This window comes from Apis mellifera, linkage group LG8 (genome assembly GCF_003254395.2).
Source record: "Apis mellifera strain DH4 linkage group LG8, Amel_HAv3.1, whole genome shotgun sequence".
NCBI lineage: Eukaryota > Metazoa > Arthropoda > Insecta > Hymenoptera > Apidae > Apis > Apis mellifera.
Genome location: NC_037645.1, coordinates 12280052 through 12300327, shown reverse-complemented (window position 1 = coordinate 12300327; position 20276 = coordinate 12280052). Strand labels below are relative to the sequence as shown.

General features: G+C 24.8%; 2 protein-coding genes and 1 long non-coding RNA gene across 7 annotated transcripts in view; 1 reads left to right on the top strand and 2 right to left on the bottom strand.

Moving 5' to 3' along the window:
• The window catches only part of LOC410101 (trafficking kinesin-binding protein milt), a 28495-nt gene extending 21546 nt beyond the window's left edge, over positions 1–6949 (bottom strand). Inside the window, exons 1-4 of one of the 3 annotated variants that reach the window (XM_393589.7) lie at positions 6770–6938; positions 5376–5451; positions 3530–3713; positions 1350–1557 (exon numbers count right to left, since the gene is read on the bottom strand). In XM_393589.7, coding sequence (XP_393589.3) covers positions 1350–1557; positions 3530–3586 — 265 coding nt within the window. In that variant the 5' untranslated portion in view covers positions 3587–3713; positions 5376–5451; positions 6770–6938. Of the gene's footprint in view, positions 1–1349; positions 1558–3529; positions 3803–5375; positions 5452–6769 lie in introns of those variants that run through there. The other 2 variants (XM_006569779.3, XM_016913576.2) reach the window with 2 other exon arrangements.
• A 1451-nt stretch (positions 6950–8400) lies between these two features.
• LOC113218930 lies at positions 8401–8968 on the bottom strand. Its single transcript, XR_003305157.1, has 2 exons — positions 8825–8968; positions 8401–8548 (listed from the first exon to the last, which is right to left on the bottom strand). It is a non-coding gene; the product is annotated as an uncharacterized LOC113218930 (long non-coding RNA).
• Positions 8546–20276, top strand: part of LOC412161 (broad-complex core protein isoforms 1/2/3/4/5) — a 28037-nt gene continuing 16306 nt past the window's right edge. The window contains exons 1-6 of one of the 3 annotated variants that reach the window (XM_006569775.3): positions 8548–8954; positions 10230–10424; positions 10657–10911; positions 11429–11564; positions 11717–11833; positions 14345–15063. In XM_006569775.3, the coding sequence (XP_006569838.2) occupies positions 8766–8954; positions 10230–10424; positions 10657–10911; positions 11429–11564; positions 11717–11833; positions 14345–14820 (1368 nt within the window). In that variant the 5' untranslated portion in view covers positions 8548–8765 and the 3' untranslated portion in view covers positions 14821–15063. Of the gene's footprint in view, positions 8955–10229; positions 10425–10656; positions 10912–11428; positions 11565–11716; positions 11834–14344; positions 15064–20276 lie in introns of those variants that run through there. The other 2 variants (XM_016913577.2, XM_016913578.2) reach the window with 2 other exon arrangements.

Sequence of the window (20276 nt, the reverse complement as noted above, 5' to 3'; positions counted from 1 at the left end):
TAGATAACGATGACAAAGACAATGATGGTGATGATAATGATGATGATGATGATGATGATGATGATGATGATGATAATGATGATGATGATGATGATGATCTTAACGATAATGATGATGATAATGACCGAGAAAAGTAATCATCATTTGCCAGCGGAGAATGTCGTTTACCATGGAGGTGCACAGACCACACCATAAAATACTCGTTCACGAGAACGGAGAGGATAGTTTCTTCTTCGAGTTCGCAAAGATTAGAGCACTTCCTTCGCGGGAATAAACTTTATTATTCGAGAACTTTTATTTAAACGAATTCGGTGGTTTTAAATTAAAAAATTAAATTAAACGTTAAAAGTGCATATTCTGTGCTTATTTATACCGTGATCCTTTTTTTATAATATCTACAAAAGAGCAGGTAAGTCGTTGAAAACTATTTTTTAATAATTTTTCTAAAAAAAAAAAAACATTTCTTCCGTGCGAATTTAAAATAAATTATGTAATTGCAATGTATATTTAGCAGAAAGATCTTAGACTTGAGAATAATTTATTTTTAAATACATCCGGGATTAATAATAAAAAGATAGTGGCACGATTTCTTGATATTTCCAAATTAATAATAATCGTAGAATAAATAATGGAAAATATTCTTTAAACAAAAATTAACTGTGGTTAAAGCGTGCGATATTAGATAAAGTAAATAAAGATAACAGTAAAATAAATAAAGAAAATCGGATTTTAAATGATAAGATTTTTGATAAATGTGAGAAAAAGAAAAGTACAGATGACATATATCATGACAAATCATCCCATAAATATATCTCGTTTCAAGAGTCCAGTTTTAATAAGAAAAATCATTAACATTAATGTCACATTTATATAGTTTGCTTCTATCTACTATATTTTTACTATATTTCATTATATTTTATTATATATAATCAAATATCAAATAATTTCTTTTTACAATTACTTGCTTGTCAATCATTTGTTTATCAAAGTTATCAGGATGTTTCAATTGACAATGATACAAACTCTATCTTCAAAATGATTAGACATAGAAAAAAAAAAAAAATACTACAGGACGAAGTTAAATAAATAATATATAAATCAATATATTGAATATACTTTTATATTTTTTATATATTTTCATGTAGGTAAATGTAATTGCATATTTTCTTAAACTGTATGCATGTTCTTGACTCGATGGGGAAAATACTTCTGTCTTGAGCCTATGAGTTAAAAAAAAAAATCATAAATTTATAATAAATTTATAATAAATTAAAATTGGTCTTTTAAAACGATCATTATGGGATGATATAAATACAATGTGTACAACGATCGGATCAAAGAAAACTAACCTGTAATGGTCTCGACGTCTTTGGTTGTCGTTGGAGGAGGGGTAAGAGGTGTTGATATTCTGTTTCTCGGCGACCGAAGGGCCTGCAAGGCGGCCCTTGCCTTGGGCGAGACTTTCGAACGAATCGAAGCCTCGGGCCCCTTCGAAGCGGCATCCTCCACGGCGGCCAGCTTGGACGCTGTGGCGACGAAAGATATCGCCTCACCTTCCTTCATGGTCGACGAAACATGCGAGTAAACAAAGCAGAAAGAAAAAAAAAAGAAAAAAAGACCACGTTACGTTATTTTCATTCTTAATCCACTTTCTTCGTTTCCTTAAACGGAAATAGCCGATACATTCGCTGACCAATCGTGCACTGTACGGACTGACAGATGTATGTATCCAATACAGCAAAACGATTCTATCGAATCTATCAGCTATCGTCCAATTAATGTATATGTATGAAATTTCGCGATTCGATTCAAACGTTTATGTTTGTATTCTGTATCTTTTCGTATCATGTCTCGTATGAAAAGTTAACATAACCTCTCGTTCCATACAGCTAGTTTTAATTTTAATTTACCAACGATAATTAACGATGATAATAATAAGTAAGGTTAAGTTGCAATATTAATCGTTAAAATTAATTTCAGAAAATAATGTTTCGAATTAATTTAATTGATTGATTACTTTTTATTTTTTAATTTTCATAAAAATGAAGAAAAAGTTTACCAATTTAATAAAATTTAATAAAAGATTCTTTCTCTTTTTTTCTTACTTTTGTACAAAATAATGTTATATATTTTTTTCAATTGTTATCTTTGAAATAAAAGAAATGATATTGAAAATTAAGAAAATTTTCATAGTTCCAATTCTAAAGAATGTGTAAATTAAAATTAAAAAAGAAAAAAAAATTAAATATTTGCAAGTTTTTAAAATTCTATTTTATTCTAATGATACTAATGACTGCAAATTGAATTTAAGCAAGGATGAAGCATTGTTGGAATAAAAGAACGAATTTAAACTATTAATACCGAAAAGTGCATATGTGCTGCATCCAGTGTATTGTATTCAGTTATCAAGTTCACGTTACACATGTGCCTTATGTTTCCATTAAAGACTAACTTAAGCAAAACATTCACATAAAATACATAAGATATTTCATTACGTTCATAGCATTATTATTGAATTGCAATTATTTTTCCAATTGAATTATATTGATTTCAATACATTTTATATTATATTTCCATATCTTACCATCACTGATTCATTAATTATGTATAATAATTAAATGTATTCTTTTTTTTAATTTTTTTTCCTTCTTTTTATATAATATTAATTTTTTAATAAAAATATCGAAGACATCCCATTGATTGTTATTAATTCGTAATTATATATGTAAAATACAAAAAATTTTCCGATTGATTTTATCAACGATAAAATCGTTATCAACGCTCTGATAAGACCAAAGGTAATAAATGTGAACTTTTTTTTGGTGTACATTGCAAATGTCACGTATACATTATTTTATATATGCAACATATATATATTCTGTTGTAATTTATTTTAAATAATTATTTTAAAATAAATTTAAATAATTATATTAAAGTTAAAATATCTAATTTAAAAGAAATGATTTCAGAGTATAAAATGAAATTATATTATAATAAATTGGATAAACTAATTCTATTGAAATAAATTATGCAAACACCTGTGTAAAATAATGTAAAATATTAAAATAGCTTTTCTTTTGACAAAAAAGAATACCATAACTTTTTGGAAAAATTTAATAATACTTTATTTGAATAAAAATAAACTTTTTGATGAAAATGAAGCAGAACCTTTTGCCACTAACTTTATATTATTACAGGAATATAAATATATAATATAATAATATTGCATGCACACACACATATATATTCAAATAAATATCAACTCTGATCTTTTTCCATGAATTATTGAACAATTTAATCAAATAAACCTATGTTTAAAATTCTTTGCCAATTTTATTTTGTTTTAAAAAATTGTTTTAAAAAATTTTAATATCATTATTCAATGTTCAATGTTGTAGAATTTTATTCATATATAAGAATAACAAAACATTTAATTAATATGTTTGGTCTCACATTGATTCTCTACAAAATTTGTTTCTCTTTACTGTTTTTAGATACTTTTAGCTATAAAAAAAGAAAAAAAACTTACGAGAGAAAGAGAAGGCGGACTATATCCACCGACTGATTGAGAATACGAATTTGCCATTGATCCAAAATTATATTGAAAGACTCCATCGTAAGTTAATTCAGCGTTATCCTTTTCACAAATTGAATTTTGAGGTTTTAAAATACGTTTAGCGGAATTTCGTCTTGCTTCCGCAAATGCAATCCCTCTAAGCAACATTTTATAATATAAATTTTATTTTATTTTTTTTTTAAAATTCTATTATATTCACCTCCAAGAATATTTTTCACGACACGTTTGTCCGATTTTCGACATAAAAGCTACTATTCGTTGTTATTTTTCAGATAAGATTATCTTTCTTTTTATATATATATATATAAAAAAAAAAAAATCAATTTTTTTGAATTATTCAACAAAAGTAATGAAAAATTAAAAAAGCGATTAAGAAACTTTTTTGTATATTTTATATTATTTCAATTAATTATTATTATTATTATTTTAATCATTTATTATTATTAAACTCTGATTCAAATATATTTGTTTTTTTTTTTATTTCGAATTATTCGGAATATAAATTGATAACAGAGATTTATTAGATCGATATTTTATCTTTCCGTAATTACAATAAAATTATATGTTTATAAAAAAATTAATATGGTATTCGTATAAAAAATTGGATAAAAATAATAATTTTCAAAAAGTACTCAACTTCAGATATCACTTCAGATCTCACTTTAAAAAAAAATTGAATATTTATTTCTTTATTATAAATTAAAAATTATATAAATAATTAAATATCACGATTCTTCAGATATTGCGAAACTTGTCAACTTTTAAATAACTTCTGAACACCTCGATCCTTACACATTAAACTGTCTTTTTCCGTTCTCGTTATCACTTGACATAAGTTGATAAAACTGTATGTACAATCATATTCAAAAACAAATTGATTTTTTTAACACTTTTTCGTGAAACCATACATATATATATATATATATTTATATTCTTTATTACATAAATTATGAAAGATAAAAATATAACAAAAATATTTCAAAAAAATAATAATTAAAATTATGTAAAAAAAAAAAAAAAAATAAAGAAGAAAAAAAAGAAAAAGAAACCGCCGATACAAAATTCAAAGAATGAATTAGATGTATCATTAATATTATTTAATAAATAAGGAATGAAAAAATATTTAGAATATTATAAATGAGTTTTAAAAATTAACATAGTTCATTGTACAAGAAAATATACATAAAAAAATTGTTTTTAATGTTCTGCTTTTTTTTTCAAAGGCTGTACAATTCTAATTCTAAGATAATTATGTCTATCCAGATTAAAATAACTGTTGTCTGATATGGTGTAACAGTTAGGTTAATCTAGTAGTAACCAATATTAGTAACCAATATTACACTGAACCACTTAAGAATAATACAATCTGTGTATTATATTCATAAAGAATTACAATATTTTAATTCATTAAAAGGTAAGATATGCTTCTGAAATATCTTTAATTATATGTATAAAAAACATTTTTTATATAAAAATATATTAAATAATTATAATTTTGTATATTGTAATATATTATTTTGGTTAATAATTATAAAGCGCATTACATAAATACTGAAATTTTTGATAAAGAATTATAACATATAAAAATGTTGTAATGATGTAATCATTAAATATTTTTATAATGATAATTAAAAAGAAAATTATATTAATGAAATATAACATATTTTATTAAAATATTATGCGTTGCATAAAATTAAATTTTAAGAAAACAAATTATTTAAAAATAACCAATTAGTTAAATAGTTACTTTAATGATTGACAGTTACATAATCAATTTATAAGTTATTTAGAAACTCACCGTGACGTAGTATAAAATTTTTGGTTTCCAATAAGGAAACCACAAATGATCACCAAAAGAACACACTGAATAAATTCTGAAAACATAAAAAAAAATACAATTATGATATATTTTAACAAGTAAATTCTTTTTAATGTTTTTTTATTAGAACATAATAGAAGAAAATATAAATTAATTTTTTTTATTCATTTATTATCAGATTTATAATATTTTAAAATGACAGAACAAAAAGAAATATTTAAAAAAAATATATTATACTAAATATAAAATATATTCATAAAGTTAATATCTTATAATATAATTATAATAAAATTATCATTTAAATTTATATGAAATTAAATTTACTTAAACATAATAAAACATTAATTGAAATATAAATATATTTCAATATTGTAACTTTAACTAATATATAACAAAAAATCTAAATAACTTCAATTGATATTAATAATTAATAAATCATAAATATTTATCTTTTTTTTTTGATAAAAAAATCAATAAAAATATTTTTGAATTTAAAAAGAAAAATTAAAATTAAATAAAATTAATACAAAATTTTATAAATATACTTTGATTTTGCCCAATTTTTTATTATAAAAAATTATATTTGTATTATATAATATATAACTGTGTTAATATTTAATATAAATTTATTATATAGTTAATAAATAAAATTAACATAACATAATTAATATAATATAATTTACGTATTTTAAATATATTTTTAAGACAAGTTTTTTTATATGTTATTTTTAAAATATTTCATATCTTATATATAATAAAAAAAAGTAAAACAATTCTTTTAACTTTTATATTTTAATTACATTGAAACTTCTAATAAATAAGGTTTAAATAGGATGCAATTATTTCACATTCAAAGATATACACGAACATTCTAAAATAATTTCATTTATCTCATTCTATAAAATTAAAATCTAAAAGATATGTGAACAAAAAATATAAATGAAATTTCACTTGCATCAAACAAAATATAAAAGAAACTCATTTGAAAGGTTAACCCAAAGAAGGTTACAATCATCTCTCGATCATTATATATATATATGTGTGTGTATATATATTAAAACAAAAGAAAATTTCACTATTATAAAAAACACTCACAATCATAATAAAATTTCCAAATCATTGACAAGTAATTTGTTATACTTGTTGTTAGTCAGAAAAACGAAATTCGAGGACAATGTATCGATTGAGTCGTCCGCAGTAACCTTTCAAAACGAGGTTAAAAACAATGATCACAATTTTTGCATTGAATTTTATTTTTAAATGTATTAATTTATTCTTCTGTTAAATTTTAATGATAAAATATTAAAAACTGAGAATGATATATTAAAAGAACAAGAAATTATAATTTAAAAAAATGGAAAAGTTTGACTTACCTGTCTTACTGACATGTTTTTACTTGTGTCACATAGCTGTCAATTTTTTGGAATTATCATATTTTTGTAAAATCTATTACATTTATCTCAATAAAATGAGAAAAAAATTTAAAAAAAAATTATTTTACGAATAAAATTCGGGCGTCCATGACGGCCCGAAACAGTTCGAAGCTACGAAGACGATCATATAACGGGTGGTAAAATTTAGTATAATCTGAAATACGACGGGAGTTGGAGAAACTTTCTGTAATCACGGAAATATTTTTTCTTTTTCTTTTTTTATTATAATTAGAAATTTAAAATTTCCGCTCTTCGCAATATGTATAAATTTTAAAGATATAAGATAATAATAATATATTTTACATTATAAGGGATTAATATTAGAATATTATTACATGATTACAAGTTTAGGAATATATTTATTTATTAATTTAATAATTATTTATTACAATTTAATTTTAAATATAATAAATATTCATATTTTATATATATATATAATTATAATAATATATAAAATATATTATATATTTATTTATTTAATCTTAAAACGAAAACATTTTATTATAATTAAAATATTTTATTAACAATATATAATTAAAAATAATATATTAAAAGAATGATGAAATGAAATATTATTGATTTATAATATTTATTCAATATTAACAATTTTTTTCCTGTGCTTTAATCATATAAGCATTAAAAATATTATATTTTACAAATTTAAAATTTAATGAAAACTTCATATACATATATATATATATATATAAAAGAATATATGTATGTAAAATTTTATTTTTAAATATTTTAATTTCTTTCTTGTAAATTTTAATAGTTAAATGTTAAAAGAATTAAAAATGACATACTGAAAAGATAATAAAATAAAATAAAAAAATAAAAGATTTAATTTATCAATCTTTTTGTAATTTTTGTAATTTTTTTAATGTGTTTTATAATTGTCAGTTAATTGAATATGCATATACATGCATATATATTTGTATAGTATTATGATTTACATGATAAATTAGTAAAAATATCGATTATTTTAAAAAATGATTTAAATTTAATAAAAATTACTAGATATCAATTTAATATTTTGCATTTTTAATTGAAATTTTTATGAAATATTTTATATATTTTCTTAACTTTTTAATATTTAATAATAATTAATACTAATTATATTTTTATTAGTATTAAACATAGATTTTTTTCAATCATATATTCTTTAATTTTATGTTTTAAAAATATATAATATTATTTTAATAAAAAAAAAGGAAAAAATAAAAAGATTATAGAAATATCTAGGTATATTTCTAGTAACTTGATAGGATTAAATTTTTTTTAAAGAAAAACGTAGATTAATATATTAATTAAAATATAATTGGAAATAATAATAATTTTTATATGTTTAAGAAAATTAAAATAAATATAATGTAAAAATATTATATATATATGTACACACATACACACACACACACACATATATATACATATATATATGTATATATATATATAAAAATTACTATACATCAAATATATACTTCATTTATCTCTTAATGTTGGTAAGCCGTCTATCGATTCTCCCCACGTACACACCTCCTCTTCAGTCATCGATTGCACTTTTTGCACCTGCCATTTTTTTCCAGAGTAATGAGAGCCTCATCTCAAATCAGTAGCACGAGGGTGCAGTAAAACAGGCCTGACCTGCGAAACCACCCTCACCCTCTTCGTCTCAATGAATCTTTTATATTCTATATCTTTCGAAAATTTCTAAAGTGTCTCCTGCAAGAAAAAAAGACAAAGAAAGATACACTTGAGAAGTCAAAGTGTGCAACGAAGAAAGAACAACGCAGCCATCAGTAAGAAAGAAAAAGAGGAAAAAAGATAGAAGTAGAAGAAGGTGAAAGTAAGAGAGAGACGGACAGAGGGTGGGTGGTGGGGGGCTCTCGGTTTAAGAGAGAGGGAGAGAGAGGAGGTCGAAGGGAGTCGAGCGAGGAGAATGACGGATAGCCAGCAGCAGTTTTGCTTGCGTTGGAACAACTTTCAAGCTAATATCACCAGCCAATTCGAGGCCCTCAGGGATGACGAGGACTTCGTTGATGTCACCTTAGCCTGCGATGGTAGGCGTCTCCAGGCGCACAAGGTTGTCCTCTCCGCGTGCAGCCCTTACTTCAAGGAGTTGTTCAAGGTTAGAAAACCTTCCCCGCCTTGCTTCTCTCGGTGCTAGTTGTTCGATGTTCCCCCCTCCCTTCCCCTCAGCCGATCATTCTTACCTTCTTTGAGACTCATGCTTTACTTTGGACATGGTCGAAATAAAAATTCTTATTCATAATTCCCATGCATTCATCTCCTGTACCTACTAGTATGTCGTAATGTATCTATATATATTCATATATAGTTTGCATGGGATATTACTTTTTGTTGGATGTTATTTATTTTTAAGTAATCAATCATAATTTATTTTATAGGATTCTATATAAATATAGATAGATAAATTTCAAGTATATTATCCACATCTAATATATATTTATGCATATATTATTAACAATTAAAATAAAAAGTAATTACAAATCCACTTTATTGGCAATAGTACATAACTTTGATTTTAATACTTTTCATATTATAATAATGCATTTATGATATTTATTAAAAAGATTTATTATTATTAACAACCATTAAAAAATCATAAATATATTATTTACTTACAGTTTTAAAATTATAATTTTACATTAATTTAAAAGAAAAAAGTTATATTTTATTTCATAATTTATATTTTCCTTCATAATTCATTAGTAATTTAATTTAGTTACATAATTTTGTATACAATAAATTTTTTAGTTTTCATTCTTTTAGACATTAATTGTATATTGTTTTTGCTTTCAAATATATAACTTTGTTTTATATTTATGTAAAATATTTAAATACATAATTCACTTTTTTATATTTGTATAATATCTTAACATATTGAAAACAAAATGATATAATTTAGCGAGAATTTTAATGAGAAATAAGTCAAAATGAATAAACTATTAAAATTTAATATTAATATAACTTTAAAGTTTCTTAAAAAAATTATGTTATTAATTTTTTTTAATTTTAATATTAAGTAAAATAGGAAAAATAATAGCATGCTATTATAGTATTTAAAAAATATATACATATATTAATAAGATCATATTAGTTAAAATTTTTTTATTTTATACTATAATCTAAATAGTAAATTAATATGAACACTATGTTTTAATAAAACTAATTGAGAATAAACATATACAATTTATTTATATAATGAACTCAGCTATGATAGTTTCAAAAATTAAAATTTAAGAAACAAATATAATTAAAATATAAATTAAAGTTATAATTTTAATATTAAAATTTGTTATAAATATAATATAAATTACATGAAAAATATTTTATGTTTGTTTGTTAAACAAATTTTTTTATATTAATTATATATTTGTAGACAAATCCATGCAAGCATCCGATAATATTTATGCGTGATGTGGAATTTGAACATCTACAGTCACTTTTGGAATTCATGTATGCTGGAGAGGTTAACATATCTCAAGCAGAATTACCTACATTTTTAAGAACTGCTGAGTCTTTGCAAATCCGTGGCCTCACTGACTCTCAAAATAATCAGCACAACAACGAAAAGGTTTGTTTTAAAATATATTATAAATAATAATTAATTTTCATTTAATTTCAATATTTAATTTAAATTTATATTAAAATATATATTTTGTTTCCTGTAATTTAAATTGTAATAATGTAATTTAAATTAGTAATAATAATTAATTAATAGAATCTTATGTTAGTTATTTTAAGAAAAGAATTTTTTAAAAATCTTTTAAAAATATGATGGTATAATTTCAATTGCTTATTTTTAGCATTTGAAGACAAACAATATACATGCATCAAATGGTCGTGGGTTGATCTCACCAAATTTAGAGGAGGAGCGTAGTAAAACTCCACCAACCTCAAGTCCTCCACCACTAAAAAGGCTGTGCAAACGAAGTGATTCGCCTCAAATATCTAGTCCAGTACCAGCTGCGGCGGCCTGTGCATCTGGAACACCACGCACACGGCCATTAATTGAGCCACAGGTTCAACTTGACTGTTATAAAGATCTCGATATTGTTGAGGTTGGTTTGATTTTTTTTATAATTTTATATCTATCGGTCTATTAATATATATCTATTAATATATATATATATATATATATATATATATACATATGATACTTATAATAAAGAAATAAAATGCAATATCTAATAACTTCATATATTATAAATTCATTACAAACAAAATTTTAACTTTTTTAAAAGATATTGGATCTTACTGTATTTCTATTTATATTTAATTTATTATGATTATACATAAATTTTATTGATAATCTAACATAAAACAAAATATTATCAAATAAAAAGAAAATACATTTAAACATTTAATTAAAAAAAAAAATACAAATTTTGATTTATGAAAATATATAGAATAAAAAATATGAATTTATTTTTATAATTTTATATTTTTACTAAAATAAATAAATAATGTATGTTATTAACGATCATTACAGAATAATCATAATTAATAATAATTCAAAATTATAACATAAATAATTATTTCTTGAGAAAAATAATTACAGAACTTTTTGTATTTTAGCCAAAAATAGAATTACCAGAATATGGAAGCGATGATGATTGTTCTCCAAAGCAGGAAGTCAACACACTGCCAAGTGGCTTTCTTAGCCTTGATGGTGGCATGGAAGTTTTGCCATCTTATCCACCTTCTTATCAAGGTAATTTTAAATAATATTTTAATTCAATTTCAATCAATTTATATTAAATTTACTTGCAAATTTATTTAAAAATAAAATTAATTTTATTTTTATTTTATTTAAGATAATTTTAGTACGTACAAAATAAATTTTAAACATTTATATTTTTCCAGGTGGAGGAGCAGGAGGAGGAGGAGGAGGAGGTGGAGGAGGGGGTGGTGGATCATTAGAAGGTGGGATGCCAGGACCATCTCATGCTGGAAACACGGAGTTAAATCAAGAACAGCAAGGTAAGTGACTGCCCGTCCCAACCCTAATTTTTTAGTAGTGCGAGCACCATTACAAACAGCAACAACCTAGCCGATCATGTCGGACAGAATTTTTTGGATGCGAATATAAAGAGGAAGGAGAAGGAGAGCCTCGGTTTGAAATGGTAAGCTCGTGTAGCTCGGTAGCTCTTGCTAGGCGGTAGGAGAGAAAGGGAAAGAAAGAAAAAAATAATGTATGTATGATAGAGTGTGAAAAAGATAGAGTGAAGAATGTGTAGATGAGTGAGGCAGAGGGAGAGAGAAAGGAGAAGAAGAGACATTTGACACTCGGAGGCGATTTTCTGATTTTATCCAGGGGAGTGCAGTTTGCGGCTGTTGTGTGAGAAAGTCAGCTGCGTGTACATATTCGGGCTCTCTACCTGTTTATATTATTTGCCAGAGTTGGAGGTGATATTAAAAATATTATAACAAATTTTGTATAAATTAATTTTTACAAAAAAAAAAATTTGATACAATTTGCGTTATTTTTTGTTTTTATATATTATATTATATATATATATGTATATATTATATTATATTATATATTACATAAATATATATACATAATAATATAATATATAATATTATTATATATATATAAATTATATATTTTTTTATTTTATAATTATATTTATTTTTTTCTTATTTTTTAAGTTAAAAGTTTCTCTAAAATTAATTAAAGATAACTTAAACTTTTAAACTTAGATAATAAAAATTAAAGAAAATAAGAGAAAAAAAAATAACTTGAAAATAGTTAGATTTAGAAAAATAAATCCCTCCGTCTGGTAAAGTTGCCTGTCCGTTGCTTCTATGTTTTCCGTTATTGTCCTTTAGAAGCTACGCCAATTGGAAATAAATACTGAATAATTTTATTTTATAGTATATCAGTTTAATTTAAAAATTATAATTTAATTTTAAATTATATTCATTCAATTTTAAAAATTATTCATTTTTTTATAAAATGTTAATATTAAAATATCAATAATTTTCATTGAGTATATTAATTTGTGATCAATTTTTTTTTTATTATATTTATGTTACTTTTTATAATATTTTACATTTCATCTAATTGGTGTCGTTTTTCTGTGTATTCATTTATGTCCCATGGCAGAACACCCTAACTTGAAACATATAGCAAACCGATGGCTAATATTAAATTTTGTTATAAGCTTTTTGGTTAAGGTCAGTATTTAATTACGGTGTTGTAATTAAAAAAAATTAATATCTTTGGCTTCACTAATCATATTATGTGGTAAAATTCGTGGTTTATAATAATATACATATATATACATATATATATAATAATTGATTAACAAAAGTTAGTTAATTTTGAAATTTTAATATCAATTCTTAATATATATGATTATAATAATTTTTATTATTTTTTATTTTAATTATAATTTTTTAATTATAATTAATTTAATTAAATTATTCGAATTTAAATAATTAAATATTATTTTTATTATTACAAATTTTAATAAAAAATTGCTTGTAATATGGATTAATACAGTATAAACAAGATTGAAAAAGTTTTATATATTATATAATCGTAAAAGTTATTTGTGTTTATTTATTTTTATACTTTCAAAGTAATAGTGACAAATATAATATAAGATTTTAAATTAATGAAACTTATATGTTTTAAGTGAATATTTTTAAACGTAAAAGGGTGTTATTGTCAAGAAACGAATTGTATAATAATCTCGGAGGATGCAGCGCGAGCTCTCACGCCTCATGTTCCAATAACACACGCTTACCATTTGTCTCCGATGTGTGCGCGCTAATAAACGCGCGATATCGTTGTATGCACGACAATAGTAATGGGATCACATTTTATTTGTTCTTTTTTTATAAAATAAACAAATTTTATTAAATTGATATATTATATTATATTAGAAGATAATTATGAATTGAGAAAGATTTGTTTTTGTAAAATATTTTATAAAGTATTATTTTAAGGTTATTTTAAGGTTAAAGTTATAACAAATTTTGAACTATATTATTTATCAAAATTTAAAATTTAACTAAAATTTAACGAAAATTATTAAGATATCAAATTATATTTATTTATTTAAAAGTTTATATGTGGTAAAATTAAAATCCGAAATAGAGAACGATATAAATATGTAAATATCAAGATGCTACATTAGATTCGATAAAATATTTTTGTCTTTCTAGAGACATTTTTATAAATATTTATCTAATCAAAATATAAGGAATAATAAAGGAAAAGATGGTTTCAAATTATATTATACAAAAGATTATATATAATGATAGTTTATTTGAAATTTTAAAAATAATCCCATTGCTAAATTCGGTAGAGCATATAATAGTCGTGCGGCTAGGGTTTCTTAGCTGGTTGTTGCTGTCCGGTGGTGGCTGGCAAATCGGAGACCCCACCCATAAATCCATTCAATAAAACAAAACAAGAGAATTAACTCCCTTCTCCGTGCTGCCTCTACCGGGTTAGAGCAAGTTGTGTGTGTGTTGCAGCTGACCTACGCAAACTGCACTCGCTGGACCCACGCCCCTGTCCTGTCTGCAACCGCATGTACAGTAACTTGTCGAACCTGCGTCAGCACATGCGCCTGATCCACAACCCTCAGAGTGTCACATGCCCCCTCTGTAACAAGCCATTCAAGACCAAGCTCTACCTGAAGCGCCACCTGGTCAGTTTCCACGAGCTCAGCGTGGCAGACAGGCATCGCCAGGAAGAAATCTACCAACAACAACAACCTAAAGCGCAACAACAAGCTGGAGCGCAAACTCATCTACAAATCCAGGCACAACAAACAGATGTTAAACCTTTTCCCGTGCCTAGAGTTTCTATGGAAGAGGGTACAGCTACAGTAACTCTGGAAAATAAGTCAAGAGTATTCCAAGATGGTGCTTATGAGGTCAATCAGACCAATGCCGAATCAAAGCACTTTCAGAGCAGTATCATGCAATTTGATACTGCATACCACTAATGCGCCTTAGTTTCTTCGGCCCATTTGTGATAGTTTTTTGGTTGAGTAGGCTTAAAGCCAGTATTTCCTGGCAACGATAATCTCCAAATGGAGTTTAATATAGTCTTTCGAAAGAAGACCAAGGTGCAGTGAAAAGATTAAGAGTTTGTGCTGTGATGCGAAGAGCAATTTATAATAATCGAGAATTTTATAGAATTTTTCACATTGAAAATTTTTCATAATACTAACTATTTTTTAAGAGTTTTTTCAAATTTAGAAATTGTTTATTTCTATTTTTTTAATTAAAAGCATATTTTTGCTTTAATTTATTTCGCATAAAAATTTAATTCAAAATAATTGTAAATATTATGTTTACTCAATGTAGAGTATAGTACAATAATAGATCAAGTCTTTAGAGTAGAATGTAAAAGCATATAATTTAAGCAATTTTAATAGGTAGAATGAAATTTATTATTGAAAGATGATAAAGTTTTTTTTAAATTTGTGCTGTTCTTATTATTTGTATTATTGTATTATTACGTTTATAACATCATGTTATATTTCTTATTATTTATAGTTGTACTTAGATATATTAGAGATAATAGATTAGAAAGTGCAGCTATTATTTTGTGCATAATGATAATGTGCAATGAGTATTTTTTTAAATAGTATATTAATAAATTAATATGTAATATTTATATTACATATAAAATAATTACGACAGTATTAAAAGATATATAAAATTTTTATGTTTTGAATAATATTTATATTTATAAAAATATAAATATTATTTTTATCTGTTAAAGAGTATATGCATTTAAAATATACGTTATAATATATTTATATAGTATTTTTATGGTTTAAATGCACAAAAATTTTGTTACAATGTAATTCGAATCGACAAGTAAAATTTTATTTCGTATTGAATTGATATTCTACGATACAAAAGCTGCATTCCTAGTTTGTTCAGTAGTAGTTCCTAATATCTTTTTATAATATTTTACATTTCGATTTTTGTTATAAAAACGAAACACAAGACTTCTTTTTTTGGTTAAGAATAACAATAGATGTAATCAATATTAATAATATCATTATATTAATGATATTATTAATAATAAATGAATATTAACGTTAATATTTAGTAATTAAAAAATTAAAATTTATAAGGGAAATATGTAAATTTTACTCTAAAGACTTTTAACTATGAAGCTATGATGCTAAGATTATTTTTGTGCTCGTGTCCTCATAGCACATTTTTACTCTGATAAAATAATCTTTTCACAGTGACTTAAAATAACTAAAAATAATGAAACAATAGTCCTTAAAGGACGTAACTCGCAAAAGGTGCCGTGCCTATTCGTCGTAAGGTAAAGCGAGAAGAATATTCCTTAAACAAAAGAAGAAACAAGAGAGAAATTACAAATAATCGCCGCAAGTGGAACAGCCATCCCACCTCGTACTGATTATTCCGCGAGCCAGGATAACTTGTTGTTTTATTTGATGCTATACAGTGTTATACAGACTACAGATATTTACAACGATATTATATTCTTACAGAGGATTATATTTACTTTATTGATTGCGTCACACGACTGGGTGACACGCACAGAAACTCCCAGGATGACGTACGAACATATTATAATATATTTTTCACCGCGTAGCAGTTTAACGGTGCAATAGACAGCCAACCGATTTTACAGCTCAAGCAGATTTACAGAGGATTTATTATTGACAGTTATCGATGGGAAACCACCGTGATGCAGCAGATTGAATTTAATATATTATAAGAGGCCTGTGTCCGAGATGGCTTTTTCTTGCAAATTCTTTTAATACATAATAACGCTCTAACGTGATATTATAGAGCTAAATTTATCACTTTTCTCTATATTTTTTTATTAAAAATTATATTAATTAATCTTTCAATAATTTTTTTTCTTACGTAATTTTTACGTAATTTTTTTCTAATCGAGAAATACTTGATTTCGTATTAAATTATGATAATTTATTAAATGATAGTATTATTATTCTATTTTTTTTCTTAATTTTATTTTAACGAATATATGTTCGAACGAAATTTTAAAATATTATAATTCTCTTAAAATTATTATTAATAATTTATTATCTTATAAATATGATTATAATTTTTCTTTCTTTTGAAAATTTTTAAAAAAAAAAGTAAATTAATTTTTCCTTCTTTTATCAACGTTTCCAGTATATATAACGATGTTTTATAATTGCAACAATTTTTAAGGTATATTTTTAATAAATTTATATTTTATTTTTTATCCCTTTTAGTTAATTTTTCTTTTATAAATATAACTTTTTAAAATACGAACATTATTATATGAATAAAAGCTATATATAATATATATAGCTGCACCTATATAATTTAATTTTGTCAGTATCTCGAAACAATATATATAGTCCATGATAATATATACAAAATATTTTATATCTTATCGATATTAATTTTTCTTTTTTTTTTTTTTTCTCTCTCTTCAAAACTTAAATTTTGTAGTTGAATCTTTTTCAAAGAGAAAAGAGAAAAGACTAAGAACCATCTCGGACACCGCCGAACTCCATAGCCATAGTACCACACAGTACAACTCAGGATCTTTTATATTATATTTTACAGATGACAATAGTTCCGTGACCGCGATGTCCTCGACAAATTTTTCGCTACGTATTTTACGCCAGAGTCTAAAATTTTCAATAATTTGATAATTTAATATTTTCGTTTCGATAGAAATTTTTGAATTAATTTTAATATTACGTTCGATCCTCTTTCTCTTCTATCCTTCGATTCGTTCATTTTTCTTCTTTTCATTCCCCCTCCCCTCCTCCTTTCTCTTCAACGAAATTGAAAAAAATTTCACCTCATCTTCCATTACTCGTATTTTCCTTTCGATTTCAATTTCAATAATTTGAAGAATAATTATGAAATTATTGGAAATTTAACATGTTAGACTCCGAGTTGAAAGAAAGTCGAAATATTTCTCGAGTTGATCGCGCCATTCACACAGGCTCCTTACCTCACGATTTACAATCAAATCACAGATGCAGCTATATATTATTATAATAAGTATATTTACATACCGTTTTACAATAGTGCCGGATCGCAACGACTGCGACGAATCAAATTTTTGAAAAAAAAAAAAAAAAAAAACCAGACTCATTAACCACAATTAAAGAGATGGAAAAAAAAAAAGAAAAGAAAAGAAAAGAAAAGAAAGAAACAAAGAAACAAACAATTGATTCAGATTTTTTTTTCATCTCGTATGTGGACGGGGTTTTTCTTTTTCTTATTGTTACGCACTTTTTCCGAAGGTTTTTCTATTCGTTTTTTAACGCGTGGAATAGAGAGCTTCGTGCCCAGCGCATAGTTTATAACTGACTCTAAGATTAGAATATAAATGTTGCATATCATGTTATTAAGATTGTTGTACAGACAGCCTGTTGCAAACCTCGGTCTATGGTTCCTTCTCTTAATATTCTATTTCTTTCTTTTATTCTTCTAATTCTCGTGCATTGATTAAATTTTTTTTTTATAATTACTCGATCGACGAAATTTTCCTAATTTCTCTTTTCGAATCTTCCTTTTCGAAGATATCGAATTTCTTCGGTATAATGAAATTTTTACTTGCGTTCCGTCGATTCCTGTTGGTATATACGCTTCCTGCGTTATCAACCGTGGATCGATCGATATTTTTCAAGGCTTAAAATTCTATCTCTAGAACGAGTTATTTCGTTTAAATTTTTCGACGATACGTGATAGATTAGATGGAAAAGTTTGTTTCGAATTAATTATTGAAAAAAAAAATTATATACACACACACGCACCGTAGATGGATAGATAATTACTTACGTTTTATTGTAAAAGTAACGGATCGATAACGGATCCCTAGACCGAGTATCATGTTCATATACATATATCGTACACACGTACACACACGCAAAGCACATAGCCAGAATCAAACAGCGAGCCATAAAGTTAGAGATTACATTAGAAAGAAGTTAAAGAAGCTCAACAGATAATCGATAATGATTGGAAACAATACGATACAGACAATTACAGGGAATTCACGTCTTTTTTTTTTTTTTTTTCTTTCTTTCTTTCTTTCTAACTCGCAATCTAATTCGCTGGGCATTAAAAGTGATATGATATGATCAGCCTATTAGTTGATTGATTAATTGATTAATTGATTGATTGAATGATTGATTCAAACATTCCAACAGATGATACAGTTTTTCCATTTTTCCAAACCCAAACCGCCGAATAATCAATATAATAATAACCGATATATAATTAATAACAAGAAAAGTGACAAAATTCAGAAAAATTCAATTATCTCGGAAGAAAAAGTCTGGACAAAGCACCTTTTCGCAAACGATTCATTCCCTGACTGAATTTTTTTTTTTTTTTCCTTTCTTTTCATGCGTATATGTATATATGTGTATATATATATATATATATATACACACATATATATGTATACACACACACAAACACATATTTAATCGGTGGGCGATTTGAAAATTGGAAAGTTGAAACGCTTGTTCGAGTTTAAGGAGTGAATATGAATATAACTGAGATGATAAAACGAAGATGAAGAAGATGAAGAAGAGACGCGCGAATTAAAAGAAGATTATTTTTTCAAATTTGGAAAAGTGGAAATTTTTTCGGGAAATTTTTTGAGAAATTCCAACGAAATTTTTTTATTCGCGTTAACGAAGGAGTTTAAAGAAGAAGGGGGGAGGGGGGAGGTAATTATCCGGATAATTCCAGAAAAATTCTTAAAAAATTGTGATAATTTTGTACAATTTTCGAATTCGAAAGCTGTGCGAACTTTCTGATTTTCGATTCGAACGGTAAATATATATTTCTTTTCCAAGTCAAGTCGAAGAAACGAAACGAAACGAAACGAAACGAAACGAAAAGAGAAGAAGAGAAAAAAGAAGAAGAAGAATAAGAAGGAGAAGGAGAAAAGAAAAAAAAAGAAAAAGAAAAAAAAACGTATAAAGCAAAGATTCGACGAGTAGCTACGGATATTCATTAACATTCCCGTTTTTTTAATTCGTTAATCGATTTATTTGTACATTTTTTTTTTACTATTATTATTATTATTATTATTATTACCATTACTTGTATTATTATTATTATTTATTCGGAAACGTAATAATTGTCTCGTCTCGAGATAAGTTTGTTGAAACGAATTTTTCGACTCGGAAAAAAAAAAAAAAAACTTTTACTTCTTTACTTTCCGACGCTCATCCGAATTTCCTTTTTCTTTTCGAGGAAAGTGCATTTGCTTAATTGTTGTACATATTGTAAATTACAAGTGATTCGTATACTCGAGAGCTAGCGATTAATCGTAAAATTAGTCTTAGGGTTAATTAAAAAGGGGGGGTATTATAATTATAAAATGGTTTCTCGTTCGGTTTTTATCGATACAGCTTTCCTTTGTTTGTTCGAATGA